This window comes from Notolepis coatsorum (assembly GCF_963971535.1).
Source record: "Notolepis coatsorum genome assembly, chromosome: 17".
Lineage (NCBI taxonomy): Eukaryota > Metazoa > Chordata > Actinopteri > Aulopiformes > Paralepididae > Notolepis > Notolepis coatsorum.
Window position 1 is genome coordinate 51,425,773 of NC_140181.1, and position 12,096 is coordinate 51,437,868.

Here is a 12,096-nt window from a genome sequence, read left to right on the forward strand (position 1 = left end):
GTGTGGCCCTCATATCGGAGATGTTAGTAATTTTTTACTCGTTGTCCTCTCACCCTGATAAGTTTCTGGAGGTCCAGCCCAACGACGGCTTTGGAACTCTCCTTCCCCAAGAAACCATGACCATCTATCTGATCTTCAGCGCAGAGAAGGCCAAGGAGTACAACTTTCATCTCAACTGCAAATCAGGAATCAACAGGTAACCTCAAAACCCTCTCCCTTTGTGGCAATTTATCACCCTTATAATACTGTTTGTGGGGAGGAAGTGAAGATTACATCAGATAACGTTGGGTATATCTGTATGAGCATAAAATGGTTCCTTTAAACTATTTAATATTTTCATATTGCTTTCATTAATCTTGGTTTTGTCCTTCCCACATCTAAAATCCTATTTCTTGTTGCTGAACTTTGTGGCAAAGATGTTGTATGGACAAAACTGTTTACAGTAGCTAGCTGATTCTCTTTAGAGAAGATAATTGTGAAGATAATTTTTTTTTTTTTCGGACCTTGAAGGCTAATACAACCCTTCCTATATACTGGGTCACACATGGGAAGTGGAATTGCAAAAGCGACATGCTGGCAGTGTCCTTGTTGCCTATAGAAACATAAGGTTAATAGGCTGGTGGGTTGGTGTACGAGTGCTTGTTGTGTTTTACTGCTGACAACAGCCCGATTTTATTTGTATTACCACCCCCCGTCGCCTGGGGTTAAATATCCTCCTCCTGCCTCTTGCTGTGTCACCAGAGACTTCCCCATATCGTGCCGAGCAGTAGGCATCCACCCTCCGGTAGAGCTCACCCACTCTCTGGTCCAGTTCGGGGCCACGGCACTGGGGGGCCACTCCATGGCCACCCTCTACGTGGTCAACACCCACCCGGCACCTCGGGAGGGCAGAGAGGCTGTGACCCCCATAGGACCCCGTCTGTTTACCTTTGCTGTGCCCCAGGACTCTCAGATCAGCATCACGCCTTCAGCAGGACGGCTGCTGCCAGGAGAGGTAGCTGGATACCCTTTCATAGCGATGCAGTGATGCCTTTTCCCTTTTATCAGTACAACGTTTAAGGTTCAGTATTACCCTATACTACCAAGGACCTTCCTACTGTATACCTTATACTACTTAGAACCGTCCTACTGTATAACCTATACTACAGTACTTCATACCCTGTACTACCAAGGACCTTCCTACTGTATACCCTATACTACCAAGAACCGTCCTACTGTATACCCTGGCCTATACTATCAATAACCTTCCTATGTAGGGCTACCCCCTCTTTATCCACAAGTCATGTTTTCCCCCATGCTGAGTTAGTCTCCGGCAGTAGGCCTACACTAATATTCACCAAAATGCTTTGGTCTTTGCAGTGGATTTAAAGACATCCCTCCTTCTTTATGATGGCATTAATTTGCAGAAGACAGTAATGTGGTGACATGCAATTAGACAGGAACAGGAAATCAAACCCCTCTGGAGCAAATTGTACATGAATTTATAATTACAGTGTAATATCATAATAGTAAATATAATTGGGTAATTTTAACTCCAAATCCAATCTTTTCTTCAGCAGTCACCATGAACATATTTTCCCTCTACATCAGCCTGGGAATCCTGGCTATTTTCTTCCAGTTCTGACACATAACATCTGCACAGCCTGACGGGAGTCCTCCTCCAATCCCTTTATTACAGTCCAGTCCTACTGTATCACTGCCATCATGCAGTGATGATTACCAACCTAGCGATGAGACGGCCCTTCCAGCTGCCACTACCACCACCAACTCATTACAGCCATGGCCAACTCTGCAGTGTGGCTATGCCCTCTACTGGACACCTGCTAGAAGTAAACCTTTAACAGTGTACAGCAGGATTGGAGTCTCAAAAGATAAATTAGAAATATTGAAAATCTTTTAGCGTGAGAAGGTTGTCGTATCAAGATAATACGTATTCCTCTGTGATTAACAAATTAATTGCGGTCTCTGTTTATATGCTTACATTAATTGAAAGTGAATTGCAGCCCAGGCCTGCTGTACAGTATTATTGTCCACTATGCAAATCAACTTCTATGTTAATCCACCATGCCCTCCAACACACACACACACACACACACACACACACACACACACACACACACACACACACACACACACACACACACACACACACACACACACACACACACACACACACACACACACACACACACACACACACACACACACACACACACAAAATAGCAGGCTACACCTCCTAACCAGAAAATAGCGGGCAACACACAGTGCTGCCATAGACAATATAATCCAAAACTGTTTATTTATATTACTATTCCCTAGAAAAACAAATAGCGGGCAACACACAGTGCTACCTACCATAGTCAATATAATCCAAAGCTGTTTATTTGTATTACTATTCCCCAAAAAAACGAATTGCTTGTAAAACATTCTTGCTCTTTTTAGTTCAGAACTCCATAATTTCTCCGGGGGGTTAATAAAACTCTTACTTCCCCATAAGCTGAAATTTCAGTAATAAAAATCAATGGTCCACTGTATCAAAGACTTGATGAATTGCTCAGTTACACCTATAACAAGTTCATTGTTGTCAAGAGTTTTTGAGACGTCGTTGACCAGATATCCATTGCAGTTGAGTGCTTTTCTAAACCCAGAATATAGCAATCATGTGGGTAAATAACTGTTCTTGTAAGGAAACAGTTAATGAATTGCCCAGTGTCTGAAACTAGGGCTCAGACTTGTAACCCCAACATATGTTTCTGCTAGGTCCCCATGTGACAGGAGTATTGGCGTTCTCTCATTAGCCTTGGGTCCCGGGGCCAACACCAGAATCAAACTCTCTCTGGGTTCAGTAGTGAGGAACGTTTACAATGTCGAAGAGCTATCGCATTCTTTAAAGTACCTTAAGCAAGGCGCGGCAGGAGACACTGGCTTGTAATTAGAAAACACACAGAGGGATAATCAGCTTTGGACCCGCTTCAGTTGGTCTGGCAAGCTTCCAGAGGCCAGATATTGATTTTAAATGTGAGGGAGAGCTTTCTAGATATTAGGGCACTATGGGGAGAAGCTTAGGTCTGGGCTTAGGTCCAAATACGGCCAATTCCTATTGGTCTGACCTCTGTGGAGGGGGTGTTAGCATGAACTGCAGAACTTGGTTAATCAGTTTCTTTAAACAGTAGTAACATTGATTTACTGCTTTTGTCCACAAAGACTCCCTATTTATAGAAGCTACTGTTGGACAACAAGCCTGTGTCCCAAACACGTCAACCTTTCAGGAACTGAGGAAAAGGTAGATTTTTAAGTCACATCCATGCATCCAACTCGACTGAAATAGATTGTGTGGGCCGCTGGGGGGATATATGCCGTATATGTATGCTTATATACAGTATATACACATACATACTGTACACACACACACACACAAACATGATATAATACAAGTATACATATGTACAATATTCAATAGTGTAAGGTGACAATAAATATCCCCAAATAAGACAATTCATATACTGTATAAAAATATACATTGAGAGGAAGACACCCCTCCAGTGTCCCTCACCATCAAGCTTGTAGGAGAGAGAGGCGACTATTTGTCCTCTTCTACAAGGTGCAATACTATCCTCATTTTGTCCTCTACAAGGTGCAATATTATCCTCATTTTGTCCTCTACAAGGTGCAATATTATCCTCATTTTGTCCTCTACAAGGTGCAATATTATCCTAATATTGTCCTCTACAACGTGCAATATTATCCTCATTTTGTCCTCTACAAGGTGCAATATTATTCTCTATTTGTCCTATACAGGGTGCAATATTATCCTCATTTTGTACTCTACAAGGTGCAATATTATCCTCATTTTGTCCTCTACAAGGTGCAATATTATCCTCTATTTGTCCTCTACAAGGTGCAATATTATCCTCTATTTGTCCAACATCACAGAGTTCATTAGATTGAAATGGTTATGCCACAGGGCTCTTTTGGTCATGGTTTCTGATATTACTTCTGTGTTTGACGTTGTGTTATATATTGCACTGTCCAGATAATTCTCCTGTTTTCTTCCCACCATCCCCATCCCTCAGAGATGCCTGGTCGAGGTCACATTCAGGCCCAGACTACTGGACTCTCAGATCAGGGACGAGGCGGCGCGTCTCGCTTGTCAGACTCAGAGGCACAGCCAGCAGAGGGAGTTAGTGTTGGAGGTCAGCAAGCATGCAGACGTGGAGGTAAGCACTGAGAAGTGCTCTGGCTTTAGAACCTTTCTCATCCGTAAACCAGTACCAGCTTGCAATGAACATGTCATTTTAGTTTGTGGAAATGGTCTGGCCTCCCATTCGTTGAAAGCGAATCTGGGCTACCACGGAACCAATCAGAACAAAGACTGTGACGTAATGATGGCACATAAGCAAGCGTGTTCATTGTTCCCGTGGAAACTATAAATGTATCCGAGCTGGTTGGTAGTCATGCACTGTTTGTTGTGTGGCTTTTTGTATTTTTGTTTAGATGTAGCTAGCCCTGTATTTTGATTTGTCTTTGTTGTGATTAATGTAATTGATGAAATGTATTTCATTAATACAACGCTCTACTTTTTTTAGTCTACTTGCTGAAAACCAACACTAGTCAGTGTCAAAACCATAAGCCTAGCTCAACCTACAATAACTTGCCACAAAGGCATAGCCTACAGTATTTTTGTATAGACTAATTTAAGTAATTGAAAGGATGGCTTAGATCTGCAGTGCCAGAGCAAATTAATTGGATGGGGGGGCTGATATTAAATTTGATTTAAGATATGGGATGGGGGGGGGGGGCTGTTATTTTTTATGGAGATGTGACAGTTCCTAAAAGCATAGGTAGCCTACTTTACTGAAATGTTCAAATGATACACATTTTAATGTAGGACTAGCCTACAATATATATTTATATCTGTAATGTTGTTTTGATGTAAATCAAGATTGTGGTCCGAGGAGTAGAAATTTGTATACTGATGTTGAAATTAATATCAGAAAGATTAGGAGACCATTTCTATAGTTCAATAGGATTGTTTATTACAATATGGATCCATATAGTTAGTAGAATAAAAATTATAATGAGTGATAAAGGATGGTAGAGTAGAGGAGAGGGAGGAGGTGAGAGAAAGGTGGAAGAGGAGAGAGAGAGAGAGAGAGAGGGAAAAGTGTACATACATCTTTATATCTCTCACAGACAAAGTCATATTACATGATTATTCAATATTATGTAAATCCTGACCCGTAACCTCACGTTGATGTGTACATACATGGTGTCTAAACTATTCCATATTAGTAGAATCTTAGTACAAGCACTTTGCTGGTACATATATCAATTGGTTTACATTAAAACTGTCAGGAGGGCCCGTACCAGGCACAGGCGGACTCAGGCGAGATTCCATTTAAGGCTTTGACTGTGAACACAGTGTAAGGAATTTTCAAATAAGGATGTGTGAATCGAATTTCACATCCTAACAATATGATTGCGCAACAGATTGTCAGTTGATAAGGTGCAGGTTGTTGATCATGATCTTTCTAGGGATATTTCCGATTTTTGGACCTTTAGCCCTTATTTACCAACGATGATGTTCATCATTATAGTCCATTATAGTCCTTTCTCACATTGGACCTTACATTGGACCTTTAGCCCTTATTTACCAATGGTGATGTTCATCATTAAGAGTCCTTTCTCAGCACAATCCATGCTGTTCCTCATAGTAGCTCTGGATAACTGACCACAAACCAATGCTAAATCAATGGGGTCACGCTCCTGTCTGTACAGGCTGACTGAGCGCTCACTGAAATGTACTCCACAGTGCACCTCAGTCAGCTTGTGTGGACAGGAGCATGACCCCCCCATTGACTTTGCATTGGTTTGTGGCCAACTATCCAGAGCTACAGTAGTATGAGGAACAGCATGGATTGTGCTGACAGACAGTCATGCAGGTAGAATCATTGAACATGTCTATCTAGTCAATTTGATGGACCCACCAGCCACTGTAGACATTGGATTAAAAAGTTAGTTAGCAATAATAATATATATGTATTAGGGGTGTTGTGGTACGTATATTCGTCCCACAACTTCACGGTACGGACGTCACCACGATTCAGTGCTTGTAGCCATAAGACGATTACGTCTCTGGGGGGACTATAGGACACTAGGATCTAGGGTTGCAAATTTGACCAAATGATGCTCAATATCGGCAGAGGCTTAATTTGATCTTTAATGTTGAATATTAAGCTCATATTGCCGTGTGTGTGTGTGTGTGTGTGTGTGTGTGTGTGTGTGTGTGTGTGTGTGTGTGTGTGTGTGTGTGTGTGTGTGTGTGTGTGTGTGTGTGTGTGTGTGTGTGTGTGTGTGTGTGTGTGTGTGTGTGTGTGTGTGTGTGTGTGTGTGTGTGTGTGTGTGTGTGTGTGTGTGTCTGTGTGTCTGTGTGTGTGTGTCTGTGTGTCAGTCAATCACCACCAAGACTGAGGAGCCACTCGAACCCATCACCCCTGCTGACATCCTGCCAGGGTAGGAAGCTCATCTCTCTCTCTCTCTGCCTCTGTTCCTGTCGCATCATTTAAAGGAAGTGGAAATCCGCCGACATCTGAAGTAATATGGAATATTTTGAAGATGGATATCTGAGATTAAAGTGAAGGGACCACTAGTGAGGAGACCACATTGGACTACAATGTGTTGTGATTCTAGAGATGGTGGATATTTGGTGAATAATAATAATAATAATAATAATAATAATAATAATAATAATAATAATAATAATAATAATAATAATAATAATAATAATAATAATAATAATAATAATAATAATAATAATAATAATAATAATAATAATAATAATAATAATAATAATAATAATAATAATATAATATAATAATAATAATATAATATAATAATAATAATAATAATAATAATAATAATAATAATAATAATAATAATAATAATAATAATAATAATAATAATAATAATAATAATAATAATAATAATAATAATAATAATAATAATACACTTTCATGCAAGACTTGCAGCTCAAAGTGCTTTACAGCAGAAAAAAAGACAGGCACGAAATGAGCACATAAAGTGCAAAATGTTCACATTAGGATCTAGCATCTCAATAGGCCACGTTGTTTATGGTTTGATTCTATGGCATAAAATTACATATAAAACAAGCATAAAAAAGATAGCAGCAAGGTAAGGATTCAGTTTTAAAATAGGCAGTAATACAAATAATAAAAATATAATAGACAAAGTAAAGAAGTGCAGTAAAAATAGAATATACAGTAAAATGACACTACAGTGCAATAAAATAGTTCAGTAAAATTAAATTAAATAAAATAGCCCTCATTTACAATAATCTGGTTGAAGCGGGCTCCTGAGCTACTTTACACAACAGCAGAGCAGCTCAACTTTGAGTTTCATTACAAAGTTCAGTCCTAGATGTTTTATAGAACACTTCTGAATTACTTTACAGAACAGAGCAGTGCCTTAAATACACTTTCAGTTTCTTTACAGAGTCCAGTTCTAAATTACTTTATATAGTTAGGGAATTTTAGCAAGATGTTTGGACCATCTGTGAAAAAATGTCTTACCAATAGCTTTCTTCACCAAAGTGAAGTGTCTACTAACACCTCTCAATTTATTCAAACCCAAATCCTCTGGGTAAATTATGGAGAGCCAATCAAAGTTAAGGAGCCCAGGGGGCTTGGGCGAAAAATATGAAAAAAATAAAAATCAAATATTAACGTGTGGGGTGACTAACTAAGGGTTTTCAGGGGTGCTGAATCTATTCCAACCATTAGTTTTGAGTAAAATTGGCTCCCTGGCCATAAAATATTGGAATACCCAGAGGGCTTGGATGAAAAATATGAAAAATCTAATATGAACTTGTGGGGTGTCTAACTAGGGTTTTTCAGGGCGCTGAATCTATTCCAACCATTTGTTTTTTTGAGAGGCAGTTAAATCATGTTGTGTCCTGTACTGTGCAGGACAGTGATGAAACAGTAGCAGGACAGTGCATCACCGTGATTAAACAGTAGCAGGACAGTGCAGGACAGTGCATCACAGTGATGCAACAGTAGCAGGACAGTGCAGGACAGTGCATCACAGTGATGCAACAGTAGCAGGACAGTGCAGGACAGTGCATCACAGTGATTAAACAGTAGCAGGACAGTGGATCACAGTGATGCAACAGTAGCAGGACAGTGCATCACAGTGATTCAACAGTAGCAGGACAGTGCAGGACAGTGCATCACAGTGATGCAACAGTAGCAGGACAGTGCAGGACAGTGCATCACAGTGATTCAACAGTAGCAGGACAGTGGATCACAGTGATGCAACAGTAGCAGGACAGTGCAGGACAGTGCATCACAGTGATTCAACAGTAGCAGGACAGTTAAAGGTGTATTCCACCCAAATGGTTAGCAGGACAGTGCATCACAGTGATTCAACAGTAGCAGGACAGTTAAAGGTGTATTCCACCCAAATGGTTAGCAGGACAGTGCATCACAGTGATTAAACAGTAGCAGGACAGTGGATCACAGTGATGCAACAGTAGCAGGACAGTTAAAGGTGTATTCCACCCAAATCGTTAGCAGGACAGTGCATCACAGTGATTCAACAGTAGCAGGACAGTTAAAGGTGTATTCCACCCAAATGGTTAGCAGGACAGTGCATCACAGTGATTCAACAGTAGCAGGACAGTTAAAGGTGTATTCCACCCAAATGGTTAGCAGGACAGTGCATCACAGTGATTAAACAGTAGCAGGACAGTGGATCACAGTGATGCAACAGTAGCAGGACAGTGCATCACAGTGATGCAACAGTAGCAGGACAGTGCATCACAGTGATTCAACAGTTATAATACCCAAATGTGTCTTCCCCGAATGATTTTAAAGGTGTATTCCACCCACATTGTTTTAAAGGTTATAATACCCAAATGTGTCTTCCCAGAATCATTTTAAAGGTGTATTCCACCCAAATTGTTTTAAAGGTTCGAATACCCAATTGTGTTATGGTGTCTTCCCCAAATCCTTTTAAAGCTTATAACCCCAAATAGTTTGAATGAATGAAATGGGACTATGAAGTCTTTATTTGTAACACATGTGAGATGGGCAGCACACATGCATTCCTTTGGGGGGGTTGCCATTGAAATGTCATCTGCGCTTGACCCATCCTGTCGTCCTTCATCCTGTCGTGGGTCCGCACCAATACAATACCTTGCCAATCCAAGTGCTCCTGTCCATCTTCATCAGGGATGTGACAGTGAAGTACGCCACTGGGCTATTCTGTTCTGATATAATCAGAACCTAATTAATCTGCTCTGCGTTGTGTATAAATCTTACAACCCTGTGGTACTTAAAACAAAACCAGGAAATGGTTTTACCCGGCGTCAAAAGAGAAACGGCGGTTGAAGAAAAAGATGTCCGAGCAGATTTGATCTGAAAGAATCCGTTTTTTTAATGGGATTCAAAGCAATTTACAAATCAACGATTTGAAGAGTAGTGCAATGAATTCTGCTGGAAGCAATCACTAAGCCGAAGGGCAGCAGAATTCAGTCTAAACGTTCAATATCTAAACAGCTATAAGCATCTCTCGTTCTCGGCTCTTTCTTCTTTGATGGTAGTTGGAATTTGTCGTCTCAATGCGTCGACACGGTCCTCCGGCCAGTAGGGGAAGAGAATGTAGAATGGGTGTTCCTCGCTCAGTTGTTCATCTGGGTTCTGAATCTCTCGATCAGAACCACGTAATTTAAAGACTAGACTCCCCCCGCCAAACGTTACGTCATGAGGGCGGGTCTTTCTGGGAGTCAGAGAGCTTCCGATTGGATAACCAGTGGTCGTGACCGTTTGTAGTCTACCGCCACGTCTGATTCGCTGACACTAGATGAAACTAGATGCCTGCCTCTTTGAATAGATATGTTCCGGAAACGCCTTTTAAGGATATCTTTGCTGGAGGTAATGTTCTCCCCCAAATAACAAACGGTTACTTTTAACAGCTGCCTGTGGCAGATTCTATTGGGGGATCAACTGTAAACAGCTGCAGCTTGGCCGTTTCTGTTGTGAGACGTAATAAACCTGTGTTTTAGGGCCTGGTGTCGACTTCCTTTGTCTCAGCCAGCCCCAAACGTCAGGATGGCTATTGATCTATTATCTCTAAAGTTCGGCTTGGGGAGTTTGAGACAGAAGTCTGGTGTGTCATTTGTTTATGGTCAACAAGCCACTATTGTCTCTGAGTTTGGCCTGAGGAAGTAAACCAGTAGTATGTTGTATAATAGTGTATCCAGCCTATGTGCAAACCCAACTTTTATATCCCCAACCTTCCCCCTCAACGAGGGGAATGGCAGCGATCGTCTGTGAGTCAGGAATGTATGATGAATGCAATTACCACCTCTGCCAGGCTGCCGTCAGGTCCCAGAACAGTTTAATATACAGTTTGCTTTATAAAAACTACCACAGTTTCCCCGGTTTGGGGATTCTTTATCCCCAATATTCTTGTTAGTATTTTCTCAATCAAACTGTTACAAATACCTTAACCTTTTAACTGTTTAGCCAAATCACATAAAAACCAAATATTTAAAGCATCCTTTTAACGCACAGTTCATATTTGTTAGTGTCAATTACTTTCAACACCCACGTTAGCTCCCTCACACAATTAACGACTATTAGTCAGTTGACGTTTACACAATTCTAAGTTCACTCACACCGTTTAACAATTTCCAGTTATTTGAAGATTACACAATTTATCAGTTATTCCAAGTTCACATCCGTCTAGGTCCGTCCCTTTATACAAAAAGGGCATCAGACCAATTACCAGGTTTTTCTCTATACTTATGTGTATTTAACCAAACATGTCTGTTTTGTGCTGCTAACTCTGAAAGAAAAGATTATTACATTGCATTAACATTAAACATTTCTAAAAAAAGGAGAGAGCTCAATAATCAAAAATCAAAAAATATATACACGCTCTCTCCATGGCCTATCATTTAGCTTTACCTATGTGTACCTTTGAGGTTTCTTAATGACTCGTTGTGGTCGAGTATCTCTTTCCGGGCTTGTGCTAAGCACGGGTCCCTCCGATCCTTCTGGTACACCTTCCAAGTCCACAGAGGAGAAATTATTATGTTCCAATTCATAATCTTCTCCTCTGTCTAGCTCCTGTAGGAATCCCTCATCCCCTACCGGTGGCCAATCGTTTCTGTCTGGCTCCCCATAATCATTCGCATCTTCTCCTTCGTTTAACGGTTGCGCCGCCCCGGTTTCATCGTCCGCCGCTTCGCCTTCGTTTAGCGGTTGCGCCGCCCCGGTTTCATGCTCAAGGGCCCGTGGTTCAGATTCCCATTCTTGGCCATTATCTATTGATTTTACACAATGTGACAGATGGAACCACATCGGTGATCCTTTAACCTGTAAAGCCCTTTCGGTGGCTCGGACGACTTTGTATGGCCCTTCCCGTCTTGCGCCAAACCATTTACGCCTAAATACTTTAACATAAACGTAGTCGCCCGGTATGATTTGAGGTGTAGTCGGCTTCTTCACCTCCTCCCCGGTTTCATGCTCCTGTCTACTGGAGACATGATCCAGAATATTTTTGTGGATCTTTGACATGTACTTCACGTACTCGCGCATATCATTGTCCAGGATGTCCAAACTTGGACCTTTGCCTGTCGCTCGCAAGCCTGGTACTACCATGCCACGATCTAACATCATCTCATGCGGTGTCAAACGCAGACCGCAAATTTCGCTCAAACGACATGCCATCAAGGCTAAAGGGAGAGCGTTTAGCCAATTCAAGCCTGTGTGTTGACAGATCTTAACCAATTTGTTTTTTAGTGTCCCGTTCATGCGTTCCACCATCCCCTGGCTCTGCGGATGATAAACGGCCCCCAATCGCTGTTTTATGCCTAAATGTTGGAGTATTAAACGTACAGTTTTGTCCACGAATTCCTTTCCATTGTCTGAGGAGATTCTGTCCATTAGCCCAAATCTCGGACATACCTCTTGGCATAAGAACTTAGCCACCGATGCTGCATCCTTGTGCCGGGTGGCGCACGCCTCCACCCACCTTGAAAAACGACAGACAACGACAAGAATATATCTC

The 12,096-nt window shown here is 41.3% G+C and overlaps 1 protein-coding gene across 1 annotated transcript in view; it reads left to right on the plus strand.

Moving 5' to 3' along the window:
* cfap74 (cilia and flagella associated protein 74) overlaps positions 1-12,096 on the plus strand; it is a gene marked incomplete at both ends in the record, with an annotated part of 422,090 nt that overhangs the window by 258,208 nt on the left and 151,786 nt on the right. Inside the window, 3 exons of the mRNA XM_084333450.1 lie at positions 63-196; positions 742-994; positions 4,074-4,217. Coding sequence (XP_084189576.1) covers positions 63-196; positions 742-994; positions 4,074-4,217 — 531 coding nt within the window. The remainder of the gene's footprint in view (positions 1-62; positions 197-741; positions 995-4,073; positions 4,218-12,096) is intronic.